At 54.6% G+C, this 24658-nt stretch overlaps 12 protein-coding genes across 12 annotated transcripts; 6 read left to right on the forward strand and 6 right to left on the reverse strand.

Moving 5' to 3' along the window:
• Positions 1-196: 196 nt before the first annotated feature.
• IAQ61_003360 (uncharacterized protein) lies at positions 197-2533 on the forward strand (the record flags this gene model as incomplete). The annotated part of the gene is made up of 1 exon (XM_003844968.1): positions 197-2533. One exon carries the CDS (start codon positions 197-199, stop codon positions 2531-2533), a length of 2337 nt encoding a protein of 778 aa, XP_003845016.1.
• Positions 2534-3030: 497 nt separating this feature from the next.
• IAQ61_003361 (uncharacterized protein) lies at positions 3031-4410 on the forward strand (the record flags this gene model as incomplete). Its single annotated transcript, XM_003844969.1, has 2 exons — positions 3031-3546; positions 3610-4410. The coding sequence occupies 2 exons, from the start codon at positions 3031-3033 to the stop codon at positions 4408-4410; spliced, it is 1317 nt and encodes a 438-aa protein (XP_003845017.1).
• Positions 4411-4815: 405 nt separating this feature from the next.
• Positions 4816-6787, reverse strand: IAQ61_003362 (uncharacterized protein; the record flags this gene model as incomplete). Its single annotated transcript, XM_003844970.2, has 2 exons — positions 4816-6023; positions 6112-6787. 2 exons carry the CDS (start codon positions 6785-6787, stop codon positions 4816-4818), a joined length of 1884 nt encoding a protein of 627 aa, XP_003845018.2.
• Positions 6788-6934: 147 nt separating this feature from the next.
• On the reverse strand, positions 6935-8189 carry IAQ61_003363 (uncharacterized protein; the record flags this gene model as incomplete). Its single annotated transcript, XM_003844971.2, has 3 exons — positions 6935-7330; positions 7382-7836; positions 7889-8189. The coding sequence occupies 3 exons, from the start codon at positions 8187-8189 to the stop codon at positions 7289-7291; spliced, it is 798 nt and encodes a 265-aa protein (XP_003845019.1). The 3' UTR covers positions 6935-7288.
• Positions 8190-10076: 1887 nt separating this feature from the next.
• On the reverse strand, positions 10077-11006 carry IAQ61_003364 (uncharacterized protein; the record flags this gene model as incomplete). Its single annotated transcript, XM_066095943.1, has 1 exon — positions 10077-11006. The coding sequence occupies one exon, from the start codon at positions 11004-11006 to the stop codon at positions 10077-10079; it is 930 nt and encodes a 309-aa protein (XP_065954188.1).
• A 317-nt stretch (positions 11007-11323) lies between these two features.
• IAQ61_003365 (uncharacterized protein) lies at positions 11324-13480 on the reverse strand (the record flags this gene model as incomplete). The annotated part of the gene is made up of 1 exon (XM_066095944.1): positions 11324-13480. One exon carries the CDS (start codon positions 13478-13480, stop codon positions 11324-11326), a length of 2157 nt encoding a protein of 718 aa, XP_065954189.1.
• A 288-nt stretch (positions 13481-13768) lies between these two features.
• On the forward strand, positions 13769-14628 carry IAQ61_003366 (uncharacterized protein; the record flags this gene model as incomplete). The annotated part of the gene is made up of 3 exons (XM_003844975.1): positions 13769-13815; positions 13891-14495; positions 14552-14628. The coding sequence occupies 3 exons, from the start codon at positions 13769-13771 to the stop codon at positions 14626-14628; spliced, it is 729 nt and encodes a 242-aa protein (XP_003845023.1).
• A 770-nt stretch (positions 14629-15398) lies between these two features.
• Positions 15399-17369, forward strand: IAQ61_003367 (uncharacterized protein; the record flags this gene model as incomplete). Its single annotated transcript, XM_003844976.1, has 3 exons — positions 15399-15644; positions 15690-15979; positions 16031-17369. The coding sequence occupies 3 exons, from the start codon at positions 15399-15401 to the stop codon at positions 17367-17369; spliced, it is 1875 nt and encodes a 624-aa protein (XP_003845024.1).
• A 748-nt stretch (positions 17370-18117) lies between these two features.
• IAQ61_003368 (uncharacterized protein) lies at positions 18118-19065 on the forward strand (the record flags this gene model as incomplete). The annotated part of the gene is made up of 1 exon (XM_003844977.1): positions 18118-19065. The coding sequence occupies one exon, from the start codon at positions 18118-18120 to the stop codon at positions 19063-19065; it is 948 nt and encodes a 315-aa protein (XP_003845025.1).
• A 317-nt stretch (positions 19066-19382) lies between these two features.
• IAQ61_003369 (uncharacterized protein) lies at positions 19383-21257 on the reverse strand (the record flags this gene model as incomplete). Its single annotated transcript, XM_003844978.2, has 2 exons — positions 19383-21049; positions 21104-21257. The coding sequence occupies 2 exons, from the start codon at positions 21255-21257 to the stop codon at positions 19383-19385; spliced, it is 1821 nt and encodes a 606-aa protein (XP_003845026.1).
• A 592-nt stretch (positions 21258-21849) lies between these two features.
• Positions 21850-22173, reverse strand: IAQ61_003370 (uncharacterized protein; the record flags this gene model as incomplete). Its single annotated transcript, XM_066095945.1, has 1 exon — positions 21850-22173. One exon carries the CDS (start codon positions 22171-22173, stop codon positions 21850-21852), a length of 324 nt encoding a protein of 107 aa, XP_065954190.1.
• Positions 22174-22325: 152 nt separating this feature from the next.
• Positions 22326-24236, forward strand: IAQ61_003371 (uncharacterized protein; the record flags this gene model as incomplete). Its single annotated transcript, XM_003844979.2, has 1 exon — positions 22326-24236. The coding sequence occupies one exon, from the start codon at positions 22326-22328 to the stop codon at positions 24234-24236; it is 1911 nt and encodes a 636-aa protein (XP_003845027.2).
• Positions 24237-24658: the final 422 nt, after the last annotated feature.

Consider the following 24658-nt stretch of genomic DNA (forward strand, 5'->3'; position numbering starts at 1 on the left):
AGAGTACGGGAGTACAAAGTGAATGCACGGCACATTGAGTGGGAACGCAAGTTACTGCCATGAACCAAGGATCGTACGCTGGATATCTTTTTCCACCAGCGAGCCATTTCTACGGCATCGATTTGTCTCACGCCGAATTGGCTGAAAAATCACCAAATTTCGGCTCGTGCTGCCTTCTCCATCAGATCGATTGACAATGAAGTTATCGCTGTGTCCCCTTGGGCTGATAGCCGTCGTTGCAGCACAGAGAAGCTCACTCGACCTCAACCAACCAACTCCAACAATCGACCTTGATCCAACAGAAACCCCCACCTCAATCATCAACATCGAGCCCACATCCACAGAAAGCCTTAGCACCGGGCCCATAGACCCTGGCACAGCTTGTGCACAGGTTTCCGAGTTAGTCTCGAATGACAATAATGAGTACCCAGTCGTTGCAGCGGAGCTTGCCCACGCCTGTCTACAGTCTATACCGATAGTCCAGGACGACGCGGCGCTCACAATAGAAGCAATTAAGAAAATGGTCGAGTTTCAATCCACAATCACCTATCTCAAGGATCCGCCAAAGGGATGGCCCAACGAGCCCGTGGACTTGCTTGCGGGACTGGACGATATTGGCAGAAGAGTCAACAGCAGTGAATACAGCAACGAGTACGATTTCGAGAGCGATATTGCTGCTTTATTCGTCAAGGCGCACGATGGCCATCTAAACTGGAACGGCATGGCGTACTCTGCCGCCTTCCAGTGGCGCAGAAATAGTAGGTTTGCGCTGATTTCTGCATCGCAAAATGGAAGCGATATACCGCAGGTCTGGGCCTACCAGGACTTCAACAATACGGGTAGTAGCTATGTTCCCTCGCCCGTTGTGCAGATCAATGGGAAAGACGCGGTGCAGTTTCTGCAGGACGAGGCCAACTTGAACTCGTACCATGATCCGGATGCGAGATACAATGCCATGTTCCTCATGCAGCCGGCGGAGAACTACGGATACTTTACCAATCCGAGGTTCTATCCGGGCCCGGTGACAAACTTGACGTTTGGAAATGGAACGCAGAGGGAATCGAGCAACTTTGCGGTTGTTCTACAGCCGACCTCGTGGGCGTACATTGACGGCCCAGACTCCTTTTATGAAATATATGTGATTCCCGACCCCAGCCGTACTCTGGTCAGGAAGAGAGACCCCAATGCGCTTCCGATGCATCTTGAGAACCCGCGAGACCACGAGTTTCGCGGCTCGTTTGCGCTACGACATGGCTCTGTGCCTGTGGCATATCCCAACCCCAAAGTCTCGCATTCAGCCGAACTCGTCCCTCTTGCCGGATACTTTCTGCATCTCGGGGGCCAGGAAATCGGGGTGCTGGTAGTGCAGACGTTCAACACGGACGATGTAGAAGGGGCACAAGAGTTCCAGCAAGTGGTGCAGTCGTACATTAGCGAGGCCAAATCGCGAGGCGTCGAAAAGCACATCATCGATGTACGCGCAAACGGGGGCGGGAAAATCCTCTCGGGATACGACATGTTTAGGCAATTCTTCCCCAGCAAAGAACCCCAGACACAATCGCGCTACCGCGGCCACGCAGCCAGCGAGTTATTCGGACAAAGCATTTCCTCCTTTCGCACCATGACCAGTTTGAACGCCGAACTCTTCACCAGCCCCTTTAGCAACGACGCCTACCTCTCGTCTGAACTCGAGGAATTCGCGGATTGGAAGGCCATGTACCCGCCCGAGCCATTCCACAACGACAAGTTCACCGCGCTACTCAAGTACAACCTCTCCGACCCCATGACGACAACCAACGAGCGTCTTGCCGTCGGCATCTCCATCACCGGCTACGGTGACCGTGCCAACTTCACAGACGATCCGTTTCGCGCCCAAGACATGATCATCCTCTCCGACGGCGTGTGCGCCTCGACCTGCAGCATCTTCGTCGAACTCATGGCCCAACAAGCCGGGGTACGGACACTGGCTGTAGGCGGGCGACCCCAGCCCGGCCCCATGGTACCCGTGGGCGGCACAAAGGGTACTCTTGTCCTCCCCTCCATCTACCTACAAGCCCTCTCCCTCTACATCCTCACGCAATTCGCGCAAGACAGCGGACAAGTCAACGAATGGGCCGCATTTCTCCCAACCCCGTTTGCCATTGGCGTACAAGACGCGAGCGTAAACTTCCAAGACAATATCCGTGCGGGGCTGGAGCGTGGAGGCCTGCCAACCCAGTTCCTCAATGATACGGCGAGTTGTAGGATCTGGTATCAGCCGGACATGTACACGAATGTTACGAGGCTGTGGCAAAGGACGGCGGAGGTGGCGTTTGGGGGGCAGGATGGCGGGTTGGATGAGGGTGCTTGTGTGGGTGGGAGTGTGACGAGTAGGGAGCAGCAGACGGGCAAGGGGGAGGATAATCCTACGAGTAGCAATGGGGATGCTCAGCGTGGGAGTGATGAGGAGGATGGAGCAGGTCTTGTCAGGCCGACGTGGACGGCAGTGCTGGTATGTGCAGCGGCTGTGATGGTATCTTGGGCAATGCTGTAAATTCGCGATGAATGAAAATGGGTAGTCTTGTCGTTATTTGCAAGGAGGCTGTGAATCGGTAGGGGGGCGGGGGGAGTGCTCTTTGTAATGGTGGAGATTGGAAGTCGAGATTGTTGATGAGTTGCAGGGCAGTCTTGAACTTGAAAGATGATAAAGCGTTGATCCTTTTGCAGACTGGCTACTGCCCACCATGTACCGTAGGGAAGCTGTCGATGGTTGTTGCCAACAGCCGTCCGTCATCATTGTATCGAGCCGCCGAGAGAAATAGTGGGCAAGACTGACGTGTGAGCACCATCCATAGTAGTAAGTGCAGTCACTCTGCCTCTGCCTCGGCCTCGGCTCCAGCCGCGGGGTCCAACCCCACATCCCCACCTCCCCCCCCATCCAAACCCCATCCCAATCACCGGCAGACATCCTCCCTCCCTATACCCATCCACCCGCCATCACCACAATGCACACCTCTCTTCCCTCCTCCCCCACTGCAAAAAACCACCACCATGACCCCCCCACCCAAACCCCGAGAAAAAGACGCCCAAACCTGCGGCAACCGAGGCCCCTGGGCCGAACCCTCGTGGTACAACTCCCTCTCCTCACCCTACTACACACACACGCACCGGCACCTGCGCAACACGCTGCGCGCCTACATCGACACCCACATCAAGCCGTACATGCTGGAGTGGGAAGCCAAGGGTGAAGCCCCGCTGTCCGCCCGCCTGGCGTGGGCCAGCTCCGGGTTTGCGTTTACAGAGGTGCCGGCGCAGTATCGGCCGGCGCAGGTGCCTGGCCCTGCGGGGATACCGGCGGCGCAGCTGGATGTCTTTCACTTAATGGTCTTGGCGGATGAGGGCGCGAGGATGGAGGGCGGGTTGGGCACGGCGTTGGGGGGCGCGAGTGTGATTGGGGTGCCGCCTGTTGTGGAGCATGGGAGTGAGGAGCAAAAGGCGAGCTGGTTGCCTGGGCTGTTTACGTGGGAGACGAGTTTTGCATTGGGGATTACGGAGCCGAGTGGGGGGGTATGTCATTCTTTCTTTCTGGGGAGCGGGCTATTTCCCTGTTGCTGATATCTGAACCCCTAGTCTGATGTTGCGAATATCGAAACCACGGCTACGAAGAGCCCGGATGGCACGCACTACATCGTCAACGGGTACAAGAAATGGATCACCGGTATGCCATGGGCAACACACATGACCACGGCCGTCCGCACCGGTGGCCCCGGCATGACCGGCATCTCCGTGCTCGTAATCCCCACCTCGAGCCGCGGCCTCACCCACCGACGCATCGCCAACAGTGGGCAAAACAGCGGGGGCGCCTCCTTTGTCGAGCTCGACAACGTGCAGGTACCGGTAGGCAACCTGCTGGGCGAAGAAAACAAGGGCTTCCGCATCATCATGAAGAACTTCAACAAAGAGCGCTTCCTCATGTCCATAGGCTGCAACCGCAAAGCAAGAACCTGCCTCTCCGAATCCACCGCCTACGCCCACACCCGCCACACCTTTGGCAAACCCCTCGTCTCCAACCAAATCATCGCCCACAAACTCGCCACCATGGCCCGCTACATTGAAAGCCACTGGGCCTGGCTCGAGCAACTCGCATACCACATTCAGCAGTCCCGCGACGGGTGGCAGGACGCCGAGATAGCCGGCCAGATTGCGCTGACCAAGGTGCATGGGGGCCGCATCTTGGAGATGGCAAACCGCGAGGCGCAGCAGATTTTCGGGGGCGCGGGCTATCAGAAGGGCGGGCCGGGGGCGGTGGTGGAGCAGATGAGTCGTGATTTGAGGATGATGGTGGTGGGTGGCGGGAGTGAGGAGATTATTGCCGATTTGGCGCTTAGACAGGAGACTGCGCTGGCGAAGAGGAGGGGCTGGAAGCTTTGAAAAGGGGAATCTGAAGTGGTACTGTTTTGGTTTCAAGTCTGGTACTGATTACTTCAAGCCGAGCTAGGTAGCTACCAGAAGTGGTAGACAGATGGCAAGAGGAACGGTATCCAAGACGTGACATTGTTAATGACGTGTAATGTTGATTTTGAGACTGTCATTGGCTTCCTACTCCATCGTCTCCTTCGTATTCAGAACGGTGTACTATGAAAGGAACAACCTTGTTAGCAACTTGGTCTGATCCTCCTGTATTCCAGTGAACAAAGCTTACAGATAATCCGTAACTCTCCCTTGCTCATGCAAGGCCCACTGTAGTGGCTCAGCGTAATATCGTATTATTTGTTGATAGGTGATTGTACCAGTCTGCGACCTACGTGACATCGTGGTAGAGATGACATCCGGTCCTTAGGAATTAGATTGCCCACGACCACGACCACGACCCCGGGGCACGTAGAACTGACCTCTTCCCCTTCCTCCTTGACCGCGATGCGACTCAGTCAAAGTCCTGCCATGATTCTGTGGGTCATTGAGCGGAGGACAGGGATATGTTTGTGTGGTATCATGACCTCTCGGCTGATGATTCCCACGCGATCGGCCAGCTCTCGAACCGCGATAAGCGCTACCACGAGACGAGACAGACGACGGACTCGGTGTCCAATGATTCGCGAAGTAGTCCCTACCAAGCGCATGGCTGAAGCCTTGCATGGTGCGTACGTAGAGGGGACCACCTTTGTCCTCTCGCACTAGGACGGCTCGGTATGGTCGCGTTTGCGTCTTCAAGATATCCCTTAGCTGCATAAGCAGGGCCGGTAGCTTGCGCAGACTATCCTGGTTACGCTCTTCCCAAACCTTGATCCTGTCGGTGGCAACCTCGTACTTGACGCGTTTGATGACGCCCGTGTTGCCTTGGTAGGGTCCGGTGAAGAGGAGGGAGGTGCGGCCAAACCATAATTGGTCTTGACAGGCCACTTTGTGGGAATCCTCGGGATTGATCTTTTGTGTCTTGAGCTCTACCAATTGCCGGCATGGTATGATTTGCCCTTTTTGCATCACGCGAATGGGTGATCGGTAAGAAAAGGTTGGTTTTCCTGTGGAGGATCCGCCCACGGCGTGGGTCTCAGAATTGGATCGAATATCAGAGGCGAGGCCATCATCGTATGCGTCTGCTTCAAAACGTACGACGACGTTCAAGGGTCCCAGAGGATATCGGATAGCCCTGTAGTGGCTCGTAGCATCTTCCATACCTTCTACGGGCCGCGTGAAATGCTTCTCGAAGCTCCAACCATAGCTCACGCCATCGCACGTCGACCACCATCTGGACTCCTTACGCACGATGACAAGTGTGTTGAAGAGGAGAAAGATGTTTAGGCGGAAGGGCCCGTTTGATTTACCCTGGCAGAAATCCAGCAGTACTCGCAAGTTGTTGCGGTCCGCCAGTACGTCCACGTCGTTGAACCGATAGCTGGGGTTCATCACGCTGAGAGCCTGGAACATAGGTGAATAGGGATCCTGTGGCTGGCGAGCATAGTTGTAGTCTGAATATTGGATACCCTGATCAGGTTCAAGGGTGATTGGTAAAGGCGGCTCTTGCCACTTTGTGGGCGTGCCAGGAACTATGATTCGTTAGCTTACTCGATGCAGAAATGGGAAAAGGCATGGAGAACAGGATTCGAAAGACGTGAAAACTACGACTTGACATACCAAATATGGTGTTCGTGCCATCGGTTGAGGCCTGCCAATTATAGCTACACAAAAGTTCTGGGTCCCTGTCCCAGGTAACATTCTGCGGGACTGGCGTTATCGCGTCCGCTTCGATTATATCAATAACTGCACCTGCATCTCGCGAAAGGGTTTTTTCGAAGCGTGCCATCTTCTTTTTCTGCTTTGCTGTCATGACTCGTGGAGGTAGAGCTTCATCTGCTTGTGTGGCGGTCTTGAGCTCATCATCCTGTTGTGGGGATTCATTTGAATCGACGGGGACAGAAGTCGAAGCTTTCAGCTGTTGCCAATCTGATCCTCTCAGTGCAAGCCTTATCATGGCCTCGAACGAGGGCGCATTGGGATCCATCTCGCAGCAAGTGTAGACCACACACGGCTTTGCTGTTGTCAGGAAAAAGGAGCCCTGGGTGCGCTCCACGCGCGTCCAGGAACCGACTGCACGCGATGACTTGGACGGTTCCTCTTCAAGTTTTGGAAAGAAAGTAGTCGTAAACGTGCGACTTATGGAGAGAGCTAATCTGAACGGGTACCGGTACTGCTTGATTCGTTGCACGCTGACGTTGGAGGGCTTGGCGAGTTCTGAATCAGTATTCAAGAGGCCAAGAAAAGCTGCCGAAGATGAGATCGACGAGATTGATGGGTTAGCCTTTCTACTCATTCATTCATTCATGAGAACAACTTATTGTGACCTTTCGTGTCAAGTGCAGGTTGGGAGTTTGTGCGTTGGGGTGAAAGACGACACCAAGCGAGGTGCTGGCGATGTGACCTCTGGCCACACCCCTGCTAGTGTCGGCATCTGATTGGCTGATGCATCTCTATTCATCGCTCTGCGTCAAAGACTGTAACTGTAGTACTGCGAGAAGCGACGGCAAGGGTGCTTTTTGTCTCCAACCCTTTTATCTACCACTCAGCTGCGTCATATATTCCCCCCGTTTCAACAAAATGTACACGCTGCAAGTCGGAAGTCCCTGTACGGAAGCCCTGCTTTTTGGGGAGTTGGTCAGCCATCACATTCGGGACTAAAGTCTCAAGTAACTATTCTATGCATGGTGGTCTTGGACGTTCGTCCACTTGTTTCATTACGATACGGGATATACAGTAATAATACTTCGTTCGCAATCCTACAGCTTTCATGTGCCCGCAGTCAAAGTCGACAGATCTACCTCACGGTGTAACCACCGTCGATGAGGAGATCAGAGCCCTATGCAGGTTAGCTACAGCGCTTATATCGAGTGGAAGACGAGCAACTTACCGTGCAGTAAGACGAAGCATCCGAGGCAAAGTAGACATAGGCACCCTTGAGCTCCGTAGCCTTTGCGTCACGGCCCATGGGGATCATGGAGTGCCACAGCTTCTGGATGTCCTGGGGAACGAAGTCGGAAAGACCAGTGTCAATGTATCCGGGGGAGATGGAGTTGACACGGGCAAAGTCCCTCCACTCGTTGGCGAGCGACCTGGCCATGTGGATACAGCCAGCCTTTGCGACATTGTATGAGGTCTGCTCCTGGGGGAAGTTGGCAATGTGGCCAGACATGGATGCTGTGATGATGAGGGAGCCGTTCTTGCGCTCGCGGAAGTGGAAACCAACGGCACGGGCGCAGTTGTAGGTTCCCGTCAAATCGGTCTCGATGACCTCGTTCCACTGCTCGACGGTAGCATCGAGGATACCATTGTCGGCCGTCTTTCCGGCGTTGGCGATGAAGACGTCTTTGATTTTGTGAGCTGGAGTGGTCGGGGAGGCGACCATTCAGGAACTTACCAATCTTGCCAAAGTCCTTGATGACGTCTGCGACGAGTTGCTCGCACTGGGAGTAGACGCCGACCTGGCACTTGTAGGCCTTGACCTTGACGCCGTACTTTTCGCTCAGCTCCTTTGCATTCTTCTCGGCGCCCTCAGCGCGAGAGTTGTAGGTGATGGCGAGGTCGGCACCGAACTCGGCACAACCACGGGCAGCCTCCGTGCCGATACCAGTGGGGCCAGAGGCACCAGTAACGACGACGACCTTGCCCTTGAGGCTGAAGAGGTCCTTGAGCTCGGTTGCTTGGGGAAGAGGGACCATGGTGGCAGATGTGTATTGGTAAGAGATTCTCACAAGGGAATGCTCGAGTTGAGATGTGAGGAAGCTGGGGTTGAGCTAGGAGAAGTGGGATGATGTTTCAGAGAAGAAGACGAAAAAAACCTAGACATGGAGGGGCAACGAGGGGTTCAAGTACTCTCGCCTTGAGAACAGATGAAGCCTCGACGGAGTTGGCTCGGCCAATGGCTTAGTGAGGGGGCCGCTGGAACCATCAGTGACGTGTGTCAGGCTCGTTCTCAACCTCCCATCCAGCTCGCCAGCCAGCGTCATTGTTGTGTGCAGTTCGATTCGCCCATTGCATCCAGCTGTGGGCTTAGTACAGCCATAGTGTCCGCTGCCATGCTAGTTTAGGGGGAGGGGAGGTTTAGCGTGGTGTAGTGGAGTGGAGTGGAGTGGAGTGGAGTGGAAGTTGAGTATTGTGAGTGGTGGTTGGTGGTTGGTGATTGGTGACGTTGGAATGGATCTGGTCCATTGGGAACCGCTCTCATCGATAAAACGTCAAAGGTTGGGATGGCGGGGGGAGCAGCCCTCGGAGGGGTAAAGGGGAAAGCTTTGCCCGTGGGGCCTCTTTTCCGTTTCTGCGCCTGATGGGATGATGGGCTATGGGTTATGATACTAGGACTACTCCCATCTACCTAGAGTAGACTCCAGGCACCTAGACTCCAGGCACCTAGACTCCAGGCACCTAGACTCTACCTTCCAAGTTCCATGTGCCATGTCTTCTGTCCACCTTCCTATGAGCTTTTCCTGGTTGCAGCGCCGTGGAGTTTCGTGGTCCCCATCCTACCTACCAAACTACCACGAATCCTACTAATCATACCGGCACTACCGGTAGCCGTCTTCGTTCGAGAAACGCCACCAGTTGTCCATGATTAGACATGCACAGTCAGCGATCGAGGCCCTTCATTGACAAACCACAACCCCCCATTGTTGCCATGGTATAGGTAGGCACTCGCCTCTCCGACTCGGACATTTGGCGAGATTAGCTTCCTGTTGGCGGCTTGCTAATCTCTGCCCAAAGTCTTTGACCATCTTCTTCCTCTGCCTCCATCGGTCGTTGCGCCGATGCCCAGATACACATGTACCCCCCCTGCGTGCGAGACATAGCCCCCAGGAAGTTGCCGGTCTTGTCGACTGTGTGTGCGTGTCTTCGTGCGGCACCGACTGCAAGCAAAGTGCCGGGACGTAACAGTCAAGGCTTGTTCAAAGGGTTAAATGGTTCTCAAGAGTGAAGAAGACGATCATGGCTTTCGTCAGGATGTTTCCGAGTTATCCCCGCCGACAGGACCAAGACCATCCCGTCTGCTCGAAGAAGCGCGCGCGAGGGGCGAGGGGCGAGGGGCTTTTCATTCCTCAAGTACCATAGCTGGGTACCGTGAACACGCGCCGCCACGTGACGAATACCGCTAAGCCTGGGCCCTTTTCCATCTGATGCAAATACAAAACTCACCGTAATCCATGTTCAATAAGCAGCGCAACCTGTAACAGGTACCGGTAACCCCTCTACCTACCAAGATCAACGCCGCATCTACCAACGTGAAGCCTGAACGCACCGGTAGGCACGGGCTACCCGATATGGCCAAGCGCTTGCCATCTGGGCGCATCCCACCTTCTGATTCGCACACCGGCGCAGCCTTGGGACAACATCTCACCCTCTGCCATTTCACCCTCTACCATACCCCTTAGCATATGCCCAGCTCACTCCGAGGCTCTCTACCATACCCCTTGGCATATGCTCAAATCGAGTCTCGTTGCCCTTGCCCCCTTTGTAACAACCAAGTGTCATCAACGTTCAAGTAGCACAGAGACTCTGCTACAAACCCACCACGACCACGACCACGACCATCACCATCAATCCCACATCCCCAATCAAACCACACCCCATACAAGCAGCCTCGACCACCCACATCGATCAAGTCGGTGACCATGGTCCACGGCCTCCTCCCCAAGCCTCTCCCCGCCGATATCCTGGTCGTTGGACAGCTCCTCACACACCCCCTCCACCCCGAACGCGACTCCTTCTACCCCGACAAAGCCCACGCCGAAGTCGACGACCTCAATGACTACCACATCCAATTCCGCTACAAGGACCTCTTCTCCACCGACACCGAGGGCCGCTTCATGACCAACTACGGCGCCAAATTCGACCTGGGCAAAATCTACCGCCAGCCCAACCTCCTCACCGTCCGCGCCGAACAAATGGTCCAACGAACCAGCCAACACCCCTCGCAAGCCTTTGAAGCCGTCTGCAACGACCCCGAAGCCCGCGCCTGGATCCTCGACCAACTCAAAGCCAACAAGCCCCTCTACATCGTCCTCGGCCTCACCGAGCTCAAAAACGCTACCTTTAAGCGCGCAAGGCTCCAGGACGCAGGCGCCTCCAAGAGACTCGCCGAATCCCCCATCTCCCGCGACACAAAGGTGCCCACCTCGCTTCGTCCCTCCACCCTCGGCGGCCTGGGCACCGAACCCAGCATCTCTGCCATCTTCGGCATCGACGTCCGCCACGTCCGCGCCCGCATCACCACCCCCGCTGAACCCCACTCCCTCGACGACATTGGCTACCGCTGGTCCTACTACGATGTCCCCGGCAGCACAAACAAGGAGCAATTGATGGTTGGTTTGGGCGACTCCCTCAAGGCGAATGAGCTCCGTCTGATGCTGGATTTGAGCGAGGAGGAGGCCCAGGGCAATCTCGATGCCATTAGTAAACTGAGTCTGGATGCCTTGTCTGCGGCCGCGAGTCCCATGCTGAGGCCTAGTGAGCCGGCGCTTAGGGGCAGGAGTCCGTCGCCGCATCCGCAGATGTTGAGGGGGTTGAAGTAGGGGTAGCGCGGTTGGAGAGAGAGCTTGAGGATAGGGGATAGGGATACTGATGCAAAGACATGACTGATATGAGGTACGGCTGCGCATGAATGATGAAAGTTTTACACATTGAATGGATACATAGATTTTTGCCAGGCGTTTTTCCTTTCTTCTTCTTTGAAATAAATAGCGAATATGGCAATAGCACAACATAGCACAATACATGTTTTGCACACCCTGTCTAACCAGGAAGTTTTTTTTTTTGCTTTTTCTACTTTCTGCCCCATCACCCCCTCGACACAAACTCCACATCACCCCTTCTTCACCCCAACCACCACCAAATTCCTCGGACTATACTTGTACTCAAACACCGCCTCCACCCACGCCTCCCCAACCTCCTCCTGCTCCCTCAACCACAACCACCGATCCACCACAATCACACTCTCCACAACCCCCGCACTAAACGCCATGAGCGCCCACATGACACTCAACTCCTTCTTCCTATCACGATACGCATCCTCGTACGCAGCAATCGCCTCGTCGGTGAGGCCAGCCATCTTGTCGCGTATGAAGCCTGGATCGACGTGGCAAAAAGAGTTTGGAGCGTAGAGTTTGGCGAGGGCGGCGCGGACGTAGCTGGGAAAGTCGGCAAAGGCGAATTTGCGCAGGGTGCCAATGGTGAGTGGGGTGATTGAGCCGTCGCTGGAGAGGCCGGGGCCGCGGCCGTGGGGTGGGGTGTAGGTGAGGAGGGAGGTGTGGCCGTTTGCGCTGACGGCGCTGCCGGTGTGTGAGGGGCTGGGTGCGGATACGACGCCGTGGTCGAGGAAGATGCGTTGGAGGAGGGCGCGGTAAAAGTGGCGGGTGAAGAAGATGTCGCTGTCATGTTTGCCCCAGTTGAAGGGCGCTTGGACGGCCATCATGCGCGCTGTGATGTTGAGGCGGATACCGGTGGGGGGCTCGAGCTCTAGGCTTGGGGAGGCGTCGGCGGAGAGGGGTGAGTGGGGGAGAGGGTAGTTTGCCAGTTTTTCGCTCATGGGAAAGCCGTTGGGGTCAAAGGTGTTGGAGGTTTCGGCTAGGCGGGGGTGGTTTGGGCGAAGGGTGGGGAGTTTGTAGGTTGGGGGGCCGAGACGCTCGGTCAGGAGATTGTAGCAGCAGCCTACCATTGCGACGGCGGAGATGTGGGGGTTTAGAAGGAGGGAGCGTAGGCCGTAGTGGACGAGGTTGCCGCAGGAGTGCAAGGACATGACCATTGCGTTTACGTTGCTGGGCTTTGGGACGGTGGTGAGGTCTGCAGGCTCGGCTACGGCAGCAGAGGTGGTGGCCGCGTTGTCTTTGGTAATGGAAGAGGGGTCGAGGACTTGCTCAATCACGGGGGTCAGGTCGCCGTTGCGGATTACATGTTGGACGTACTGGACAGATCCTTGGCCTTCGTTGTAGACTTGGAGTGTAGTGGTTGTCGTTGTGCCGGTGGTATCAGTCAGATGGGGTGTCTTGCTGTATTTTGGTTTGTATTTTGGCGCCTTGTTTTGCGGTATCAGTCCTTCAGAAGTAGGTGTTGATACTGTGCAACCATCGTCATCGCATGTGGCGCTCTCTGGAGGCAGTGACGAAGTGACGTCGGACGAATTGCTATGCTTGTCACCCTCAGATCTAGTGATTGGAGTTTCAAGGGGATGCTCTCTTGGTGCTTCTGCCTTTGGCTCGGATGAGATCCCATTGACTTCATTCTTCTTGCTCCCCTTTCCTTTGCCCATCTTGGCTCGATACTCTTTCTTATTCCTCATTACCAATGGCTTTTCGACAAGCTTGGCCATGACATCCATATTTTTCGCTCCATCTATATTATGCTGAGCACTCTCCACAGCCACAATGTGCTTGGAGTATGGTGTAGCAGCAAGCGCACGTCCAAGATAGTTTTGTCCGGAGCCGAAATCGACCAGATGGGTGATGGGCTTGTTGCTGGATGCAGCTATCTCAGAACTCAGCCGATCAATATAGCGCGCAAAGTTATCGACTTCGTGGACTTTCTTGACTTTCATACCAGTGGCAATATGACGTGGTATGGCAGTCTTCTCCGGCTTGAGAGCGGAGTTGGGAGGTGGAAAGTCCCGACACAAGAGGTGTTTGCGCACTTGCTTTATATAATCTAGGAGATCTGCTGGAGGAATTGGCCCAACTCGCCAAACCTTGGGGTTTCCTTCAATCTGATCATCGAATTGGCCAAGATCTTCTCTCATGAGCAAATCTATTATATCCATGATATCCCGTGTCTTGAACCAGTCTCGCCAAGATTGGGGCAGGATAGTGGAGTAAAGGTCAGGCTCTCTTGTGTAGAAGTCTAGGATGTGAACACCTCCACAGAGCGTTTGAAGAAGCCATGAGGAAGTGGTAAATTTTAACAGTGACTCGACATATTCGTCGCAGTCGCTGAACTCGGCGGGTAGAGGTAGCGGCGTATCCGGGCCCATGGTCTCATCCGTCGTCTCTTACGTGAACTGCAGAGTGGCTCGGTTCTCTCTGTATTTGTCGCTCCATCAGGAAAGTGTGTGGTCGTCTGTTGGAGTTTCATTGTGGGCTAATTTTGGGAAGTTGTAGGCCCGTGCACAATGTGGGGATCGCCGCGGCTCACCACCCATGGCGCCATGGCCAACTGACGTCTGCTTACGACAACAATCAATTCGCGTCCTCGCGTCTTGAGAATTCCACCTAGAGTCGCACATGCAGTGAGGTGCTGAACGTGTGTCACGGGATCAAACATGGCTTTCCCACAAAACGACGAGGACCCGTTCCTTCAGGTGCAGGCGTATGGTCTTCCGCTGTTCCCGCCAGGTACATGAGATCTGCAAGTAGCCATCGTTACTGACACATGCCCCCCTAGTGACGTCCTGGCTGCTCTTGACACTTCGAGGCCACTGTTCCAGTCCTATCTTCGCATCCGGTCTTCGGCCTCCTCTGCCAACAGTCCCGAACTCCGAGAAGCCCGCGGCGAACTGGAACAGACACTCCAAGAGATCAGCCAAGACGTTGAGGATCTCGTGGCGAGCGTCAAAGCAGTCGAAGTGGACCCATACAAATTCGGTTTAGAAATCGATGAAGTCGAACGCCGTCGAAGGCTTGTTAAAGATGTCGGCAACGAGATTGAGAAGATGCGCCAAGAGCTGCAGCAGACGGTCAAACATGCGAACAAGGGCAAAGGCGTAGCAAATGGCGATGTTCTGCCTGATCCAGACTCGTTCGAGGACGAAGATAACTATGCGGCCTTTGAGCAGGAGCGGCAAATGGAGATGATGCATGAGCAAGACGAAGCCCTGGATGGCGTCTTCCGCACCGTGGGCAACTTGCGACAGCAGGCTGATGACATGGGACGAGAGCTCGAAGAGCAGAGCGAGCTATTGAAAGACGTCGACACCGTGGCAGACCGGGTTGGCGGTAAGCTACAGATCGGTCTCAAGAGAGTTGGTCGGGTCATTGAGCAGAACGAAGGTGAGCTCAGGATAACAATCTGTCGAATACAGTCTGCTAATAACGCAATCTCACAGACTCATGGTCTAGTTGCTGCATTGCAGTCCTCATATTCGTCCTCATACTACTCCTCATTCTCCTGCTCATACTCTGAAGATCGCCGTAGGCGGTTGCATAAGGACGCAATCTCTTCTCCGGATGGCTGACAGTATCACTCCAGATGCATTTGCTCGCATAGCCATGCGAATCTTTGCCAATTCCCAAGTGTGCGTAATCGCTCGTATTTAGGCTGCCAGGGTTACTAGTATAGAAGCACAGCGGCGCAGGGATTATGGGAGAATCATCCCTGGCAGCAAGACGCTACCCGTTTCGGGAGTAGCATCCATTCACCGCACGAGACAAGAAACTCAAGCTCATGATGAATGGGAATCACGACGCCCGTGATCTGATCAGAGAAAAGTCTTCGGACGTAGCGTCCCAGACACGACACTATCAACATCAGTGTCTATATTGAAGCTACAGGGCTGGCCAACGAGTTGACCCAACAACAGCATTCCTCACGATCCACATCGCACAAAGTGCCCATTCTCCCTAATCTATCCCAAAAAGACTTAGGATAGGTCAATGGAATGTTTCTAGCATGGACCAGCAGTGGGGATGCTTCTGAGACGCAACAGGTTTGGGGAGTTCAGGCGCAGGAGGAAATCTTCAAACTCTGTTCAACTTTCACGCTCTTCACCCAGCCTAATTCATAATTTATTCTTCGTATAGCACAGAAACGGTCGCCTTGCGTTTGATCACTGATTAACAGATGTTCTGGTCACCATCGTATCGTCCAGACAATTTACACCTCTGGAGCTCCATTCAAGCATCTGCGAGCCCATTGAGTACGCAATAAGGTGGGGTGAAACTTCACACGGCTGAATGGCTGCGTCGAACCCTACCAGCAGCGGGCCTAATTCACCATACACTGTGTCTGGAGACAAGCCAACGGTCATCGACCCCAACATAAGGTTTCCCCGTCGACTCCTTACACTGGTCACCATCACGACTCTACTCAATGCTTTGCTTTGGAGCTCGGTGATTTGCCTTGCCTCCTCTGTATATCAGGTCGCATCTGACCCCAACGATATAACAAACATCGCGCCAGTGGTGTTGACTTCAACATCAGTGAGCATCACCCAGAGACAGCTGGGACGTCGACTAATGGTGTAGGCTCTTGCCTCGATATTCTACACTATCGTTCACACAGTCTTCTCGTTCAAGCAGAGGGAATGGTCTCTGAATCAAAGCCGTGTGTCTACTATCAAAGAGACTACTTATGTAGCCGTACGCATGGTCGTCGCATTATGCGCTCTTTGGCTTCTGACCACCGGATGGAACATGATTATCGTAGCGCGAAGGCCGATATGTGAGCAGTCAGGACCACCAGGGCTACAGACCTGGGAGTACGGGCCAAGATGCCACGTGAGCCGAGTGGGCATTGCCTTTGCTGTAATCGCATTGTGAGTTTCCTGGACCTTGCAAAATTTCCACGGCTGACTAGGTAAACAAAGAGTTGCATCATTCATTCTCTTCGGGGTTTTAGCCACAGTCAGACGCCCCTTCGAAGCACACATATTCAAGCATGGGTTTCAGCGATTCCATCATTCGTTTCCAGACTCCCACAAGTCATCTCCTATGAGACGTACTTCTATTGCGTCCGAGAAAATCCCACTTGGCAGTGGTCCTTCGGTGTCAACATTCAGAACATTTGAATACAATCTCTCAGATGCATGTGTTGATACGATAGATTGGAACTATCGGCTACCAGACTCAACAATCCATACTCCGTCGCCGGTCCGATCACTCGGGTTGGGCATCTTCACTTCAGACTCTCTCCCACCTCCTATTCCGTCTGCCTATGCAACCCAGTCACCACTGCAACCGGTGGGCACCTTCTCACACTTACCCTACTCTTTAGCATCTCAACACTCCCTGACACGCCCTCCTCGTCTTTCCGGACGCAGTCGGAGTTCAAGCATTGCATCCTCGATAGTACCGGCGGAGTTCTCGGCGTCCACGATACGCGCTGTTCACCCACCTCAGTCCTCAATAGGCCTCGTATCGCGCTCTCATCAACACCTGCCCGGCGTAGGCTCTGCTCATCGCAAACAGTATGCGAGATCGACCATCTCACTTACACGGCCGCGACGTTTGAGTTCTGTCACACCAGCAGGCAGTGTAGGATGGAGTTCAAGAAGTGGCTCGATTGGATCTGACAGGCTCTACAGTCTGAGTTCAACAGAGGGCGGCGCGGTTTGCAATAAGTCGGTTCCCGAAATCGCGAATACTGCTCAGCATAGCGCAGGCAGGACCGAGAGTAGTACCACAAGCCTCGGGAAAACCGTGCGCTCATGCAGCGCCCCAGCTTCAGATGCTCCAGGTGGTGCTGACCATCCTAGCCAGCCCAGTCGAATGGCCATGGGCTGGAAGCCCCAGCTAGCAGATCAAACAAATCTCCGAGCCCAAAGTAAAGCAGAATTCGAGTCAAACAAGCCATTCCGATTGCGTCGGTCTACATCAGCAGGTTTCCTGAGGAACTTCAGTCCCGACGTTAGTCCTTTAGACGAGGAAATTTCATTCAGCGACGTATACGGGCGAGCACTTGACGCAGCATCCCCGGCAGATGAGACCTCTCCAACGCAACGCTCCTGGTCCGATGGCGCTATGAGACGGCATGCAGATGCAACTACAGGGGCGGTTGATCCTGCACAGGCAGCAGCGGTAATGCTGAGCAAGATGCCTGAGGATATACGACTGCGTGGTAGTACATCATCTGGGGCGCTGATAGTGAAGAAGAGCAGATTCGACGACGTGAAGAACAAGCCGTTACCAAGGATTGCCTATCTTTAAGCATAGCGAGCCTTCTGTGAGGCATATCGGCATTGTTGAGCGGGTTGTGGAGGTTGTATTGGAGAGTGCATATATGCATGCATACAGTAAGCGTTGGATATCGTTTCCACGGGCGTCAGCAACCTGTCTGCATATTGTTCTAGTAGGATCATTACTACTGAGAGTTGGCTCGTACGTTTCGATATGAGAGCGAAGACTGGACAGAAAGTGAAGTACAATCATGTAGTCGACGTTATTAGACTTGCTATTCATTGCCCCTTCTTTCAACTGAAACAGTGTTTACTATTCTCCCGGACCAATCAAACACGACCGCGGATTTGCAGTTCCTGTTCCTAGTGCCTTTGAGCTATAACCGAGCTTCGCTGGTAGACCGAAGCCTCAAGTGTCGAGGGCGGAATCGGCATGGAGGTATGTATTACCCCGCCGGCATCATAATCGAGTCTCACAGGTGCCGAGAGGGGCAATCGCCGTGGCTTGGGAATACCGGTACGGTAGTGGGGCTGGTAGTTGGAAATTGGTGGCCTTTCATACCCGGTGTGCCTAAAGACGTGGATGGCGTCATGATGGGAGCTGGACCAGGCGATACATAAGTCGAACATCCTGCAATTTACTAGGCACAGGCTCAATTTATCGTCTTCCGTCTCTTTTGCATCCTTGACGATAAACGCATAGACGACGTTATAGATCGTGTCTTGCATCACTTTCCGGTTCCCTCATCCCCTTCCCAAACCCCAAACAGCGCTGAACGATGGTGAAGACAATCTTTGGCTGCGCAGGCCTCTCGGACCAAGGCAGCTTCAGAACGCAGGAAGAGCGCGCCGAAATCCTCAACATCCTCTTGGAAAACAACGTCACAAACCTGGACACCGCACGCCTGTATCCAGGCTCCGAAGTCGCCATTGGCGCCCTCGACAAGCGCACCAGCTTCACAATCGACACCAAGCTGCCCGGTGGCTTCGCCCCCGGCAACTTGAGCAAAGACTCGGTGATCAAAGATGTGCAAGACTCGCTGAACCGCGTGGGCATACCCAAATTTGACATTCTCTACCTCCACGCGCCAGACCCGACATGCTCGCTCGCAGACAGCCTCGCCGGGATCCACAAAGTCCACCAAGACGGTCTCTTCACCCGCTTCGGGCTGTCAAACTTCTCCCCCGCCCAGGTCCAGGAGGTGTACGACATTGCCAAGGAAAAGGGATACCCGGTGCCAGAGGTCTATCAGGGGAATTACAACCCGGTTGCGCGCCACCTAGAATCCTCCCTCTTCCCCCTCCTACGCAAGCTAAACATGTCCTTTTACGCCTACTCCCCCCTCGCCGGCGGCTTCCTCACAAAAACGGCAGCCGAGCTGGACGCGGGCGCCGGCCGCTTCAACCAAAACGTGATTGGCGGCTTATACAAGACCATGTACGATCGGCCTGCGCTGCGACAGGCGCTTGTGGATTGGAATAAGATTGCGGACAAGGAGGGGGTGAGTAAGGCGGAGTTGGCGTATCGGTGGGTTGCGCATCATAGTGCGTTGAGGGGGGAGGAGGATGGGGTGATTTTTGGGACGAGTAGGGTGGCGCAGGTTGAGCAGACGGCGCGGGGGATTCAAAAGGGGAGGTTGAGTGCGGAGGCGGTGGAGGGGATTGAGCGGATTTGGGACGAGGTGAAGCATGAGGCGCCGCTTGATAATTTGAATCAAAAGGCTTAGGGAAGGGGGGGGGGGTTGGTAGTTTGCGGGGAAGGAGAGGGGGAAGGTGGAGTTTGGGATGGGAGAATGTGGTGGGAATGATGGGACTGGGTGATGGTGTGATGGAGTGACTGGATCATATGTTCCGTCTCCATGTTTGATCATGCTGAAATAGGGTCAAAATGGTCTTCAACAGAAAATATTTCGTACCCCATAACCTCATCTGTTCTTTCATCTCCTCGATATACGCCCCAAGAATCTACTCCTCCACCACCCCTGACTCTTCACCCAATTGCAGAATCCACCCGCCCAAGTAGAGTCATACATGCGTTGCACATCTAGCACATGCCCGTCAACACCGCCATGCCCGCAACATGATCCAGGCCAGCCACCCCATCCTCCTCCAACAACTTGTCCATCTTCTCCTTCTTCTTGATACGCCAAAAGGCCTGCGCGCCCTCTGCGAACCGCTTACTAATGTCCTCGACATCCTCCGTCGGACAGGCTGCAAAGCACAATCTAAAACAGCTGAAGCTGTCCTTGTCCCGAATCTCCTGCGTCGCCGCAAACATGCTACCGGGAGCGACAAGACAGAGATACGGCTTCTGCGTCCAAAACACCCACAGCGCTTGTGAGAGCCGGGCGGCAGGGACCTGCCTGGCAAGCGGATGCGACCTGAAGTCGAAGCGAACCCAGACAAACATGCCACCCACCGGTCGAACGAACGAGTACATGTGCGTCTTCTCCACCACGGCCCAGCCATCTTCCTCGACGACTTCGGTGAGCGACTTGCGGCGTCCTGCCTTGACGAGTTCTTTGCCGGCGTCGAGCACGTCACACATGACCTGCATTCTGCGCTCGTAGTTGCCGCGCAGACCCTCGAGCCAACGTACCCAGCCATCGACTTTCCAGCCACTTCCGTCTGCCGCGCCGCCTCGTCCCGGATCTTTGGCGTCCTGTGGGCCGATGATGAGCTCGGCGATCATCGACTGCACGAAGCCAGAGGGTTGCTGGGTGGATGTCTCTGTTATGCGTGTGATGCGCTCTATGAGGGCTGGTTGTGCGGTCAGCCAACCAAGACGACAGCCTGGCGCGACGGTCTTGGAGAAGGTATCAAGGCGGACGACACGACCTTGGTAGTCGATACTGAGGTATGATGGGATGAGGCCGTCGAGGAATGCGAAGCCCGAGGACTTGGCGGGGCGTGGAGGAGGCGTGCGGTCGGCGCGTGCGGACGATGGGTATTGCAGGTACCAATATGGATCATCTTCGACGATGATGACGTCGTACTGTACGCAAAGAGCGTATAGTTCCCTTCGCCGCGCCACGGACAAGGTGCCCGAGGTGGGATTCTGCCCGATGGTGACGGTGTACATGAGGTGTGGGCGGCGACCCCGCGATGTATCCCAATTCTCCAAGACGTCTTGTAGTCCGCCTGGGCCGGAGGCAAGCATGCCTTGGTCGTCCATCTCTACAGGGGCCACGTTGAAGCCTCGTGGCGTGGCGGTCTGGATCGCGTTCATGTAACAGTACTTTTCGCATAACAGAGCGGGCCTCTCCTCGACGGGATCATGCTCGGCAGACCACTCGTTGCTGAGGGCTTGTAGTGTCTTGGAGAGACCGTCTGTCGAGCCACAGGTGAGGATGATCTCTGGTCCGTCCTTGTAGGGGACGACGGGGTGCAGGTTGTTCCTTGTGAACTGGCGGATGCACGCATACAGGGCCGGGTACCCTTGCGCTTGACCGTACTGTAGGGCCGACTTAAGGTCAATCATGCGAAGCGGATCTGGGACGCTGGAGTTCTTGGGCACCACGAGGCGCGACGACGGCGGGTGCTTGCTCTCTTTGTCTTTGTTCTTGGAGAGGGAGACGTTGGCCGAGTGGGTGGACGGGGGCTCCTCTGCAGGCGGCTGCACGGGCTGGTTGGGCGTGGGTTGCCATCGGTTGGGGCGTGCGACTTTGGCCTCGAGCGTGTCATAGGGGAAGTAGTGGTCGTTTGGCAGGCCTGGCAGGGGGGGTAAGCTTCACGACATGCTGTCCTCGGGTGCCCAACACGAACCTCCGGCCAGCTGGGCGATGCCGGGGATCTGGAAGTACTTGTAGAACTTCTTGACCTGGGAGGCTTCTCTTGCTTTGGTGCTACGGGAGATGTGGTGGGACAGATTGATTGGATCGGGAAAAGAGGTTGGGTCGGAGGCATTGTACGGCGGCATTGTGATGGCCCGAGTCTGACTTGGGGGGCAGACTACGGTAAGGATGGGATGGGATGCGGTGATGTGCAAGTAATTGCCCGTCCAGCACGAGGAATACTAGAACGAGGAATACTAGAGGTCCACTGCACTCATCCAACGTGCACAGGCAATGGGGGAACAAAGGATCGAGTTGATTCTTCTCGGCACCGGCACTGGCTACTGGCATTCGTCCGCTTCCCACGCCCTAGGACGAGAAGGGTTGATTAGAAATACGTAGCCGTGGTTCCAGTGACGACACGAGACGACACGAAGAAGCTCAACAGAGGAACCATGGTACTCGAGGTAGCGGTACTCTCTAGGGAGAAAGAAAAAAAGAAAAAAAGAAAGAGAGAAGAGTTCATCGCTGTGCCACTTGTCGACTGCCTGCGTTCTCCACAGCGTTGGACTTCAAGAAGAGAGAGTGATGCATCTCCAGCGCCTCCTTTTGCCATGCGGGTAAGACCAAGTTCAGCTCGCGTCCAAGGATGGGCCGCCAAAGCAAAGCCGTCGGCGAGACTAGAGTACTCTATAGTACTCTTACTCTACTCTTGGCCCTTGGTTGTCGTACTCTACTCTACGACGCACCAAGTCTTACCCCGCCCGCCCCCGTCATTCTTTTCTGCAGGTCCCAGACATGGCTTTTGCTCCTGCACCGTGGACAGACAGACAATTCATTCACTCGACTTGCAGCCTTGGACATTGATCCCCATCGACTTTCTTCTTCTTCTTCTTCTTCTTCTTCTTCTTCTTCTTCATCATCATCATCATCTTCTTCTTCTTCTTCTTCTTCTTCTTCTTCTTCTTCTTCTTCTTCATCATCATCTTCTTCTTCATCATCATCATCATCTTCTTCTTCATCATCATCCAGCTCATCGCATCTTGCATATGCGCGCGCCATAGTGTAGCGCATCGTTCCTCGTAACACAAGCACGTCCATCGATACGTAGCCGTCAGACTGCCGCCCATCTCTACCGTGGCCGATCTACCTACACCTTCAAGCTGTCGTCGTCAACCTCCCGTCACGAGCTTCGCTCAATCTACGAGGAGGACATGGCTCCCAGCCATGACGTAGAAGAGGACAGTGCGCCCCCTCCAAGATACCGCGATGACCTCGACGACCAAGACGAAGACCATGCCAGCCTACCCTCTACCCAATCCGCCATGCTAGTCGCCAACTCCGAGCTTCCCGGCGAGCATGCTCATCCATCCGAACACTCGGCGGTCAACCACTATATACCACCGCACATGCAACAGAAATGGAAAAAGGTGGTGGTCTGGGTCAAGGGCCCACAGCCACCGCGGCCTTGGAAGATACAACCCTTCTTTCCCAACGTCCAAGAAGCGCCCGTGCATTGGTTGGAGAGATACTTTCCCAAGCGGAAACAAAAGATCGGACTGTTGGTCTTCTTCTACTTCTGTTGGCTTCTGAGCTTTGGACTGGTGCTCCACCGCAGCGCATTCGCTGCAGATATACCCGGACATGGAAGCCCGGTGCGCGTCCGATGTACAGATCGCTTCTGGACCGATGGAAATGGATGTGGCCTCAACGGAGATCTGTGCCGTCCATTTGAGAATACATCGATGCCATTTCGCTGCCCGGCCAGTTGTAAGCGTGAGCAATTGCTCAATCCACATGCTGTTGGAGATCAGTTGATCAATTACCGGCAACTGGTCATAGGTGGCCCAACCGAGGAGGAGCACACCTTGGAGAAGACATACTATCGCGCCGACTCGTTCCTATGCGGCGCAGCCATCCACGCGGGCTTCATCAACGATGCATCCGGTGGCTGTGGGGTCGTTGCGCAGACGGGCGAAAAGACTTCTTACCCCAGTGTCAGCAGCCATCACATCACGAGCGTTGGATTTGACTCGTACTTTCCACGATCCTTCTCCTTCGTCCCCGGTACATCAACCAAGTGTCGAGACCTAAGATGGCCGCTGCTCGGCGTATCTCTTACCTTCACCATCCTCTTGTCACTCTTCACCACTTCACCAGCAGTCTTCTTCTCGTCCGTCTTCCTCGCCGTCTTCTTTCACGTCGCACTTGCCTCGGATCCCCCAGACCTGACCGACTACTCCGCCGTCATCAGTATCGCCCTTGCCCGTCTGCTACCGGCCTGTTTCTGCATGTATGCAATCTACAGGTTCGCAGTGCGACGACAACTCCAAGGTCTCCGCGCACAAGTGGAAAAAACGATTCTTTGGCTCGGAGGATGTTGGATCGGCGCTCTGAACAACTACACGTTCGACAAGATCCCCATTGAACGTCTAACGCCCCACGACATCCAGAACCAACCCGGCGCCATCCCCGCGCTCATCATCGTTGTCCTCACCCTATTCTTCATCGCGCTTGGCCAAGCATGGGCACTCCGCGTCGAGGGCCGGCTCCCCCGCTACCTTGCCATCTACGGAACATTCGTCGGCTGCATCCTTGCGCTCGTCGCCATTCCCAACATGAACGTACGTCTTCATCATTACATCCTAGGCCTCCTTCTTGTCCCCGGCACATCCATGCAAACCCGGCCCAGTCTCCTCTTCCAAGGCATCCTCATCGGCCTCTTCATCAACGGCACCGCCCGCTGGGGCTTCGCCTCGATTCTGGAAACCCCGGATGCCCTCCGTGGCGATGCGCCCATTGGCTCTTTGCTACCCATCATCACCGCACCCATTATCCACAACAATCTGGATATAGACGCGCTCAGAGCGAACATTACCTTTGACTGGCTCAAGCCCTTTCCGAAGGGTTACGACGGTCTCAGCGTGCTGGTCAATGATGTAGAGCGGTACCATGAGTATGCGGATGAAATGGGTGCCAGCTGGACGTGGGTCAAGAAGATGGAAGGCGTGAATGAGTATTTCCGCTTTGCGTATCTGAAGGCTGGAGGGCGGGGAGACTATACGCGAGCGGGGGTTTGGAGAAGGGATGGCGGGTGGACTGAGATTCCGCCTGGTGCGTCTTGAGAGGGGACCAAGGGGTTTTGGATGGATGGTTGTGCTTGTATAGTTGGATGTATTCTTTTTCTTGTACGCAAAGTGGGCAGGTGATTGAGATGGTGGGAATCTACATGGATGAAGATTGGATTGGGCCTGGGTGCGGATGGTGATGTTGTGTTAGCTCGGTGTGGGCTTTTTGTTCTGTGAGACTTGAGCAACACTGATGACTTGCCAATATTCAGTCCTATCCTCTGTTCCTTGGAAACAATTTCTTCTGATTCGTCCTTTGCTCCATCCGACGCGAAATGGCAGGATTCGTGCCGATAGTTTATCAATCTACTCTTACCATTCTTTTTGTATAGCATAGTATTTGGCAATCTTGCAGCTGAGATGTATGTGAAATGCTTTGTAGTACTCCTTCTTTTGATCTACCGGACTCTTGTATCTAA

Source organism: Plenodomus lingam (assembly GCF_022343315.1).
Source record: "Plenodomus lingam strain CAN1 chromosome Unknown contig_17, whole genome shotgun sequence".
NCBI lineage: Eukaryota > Fungi > Ascomycota > Dothideomycetes > Pleosporales > Leptosphaeriaceae > Plenodomus > Plenodomus lingam.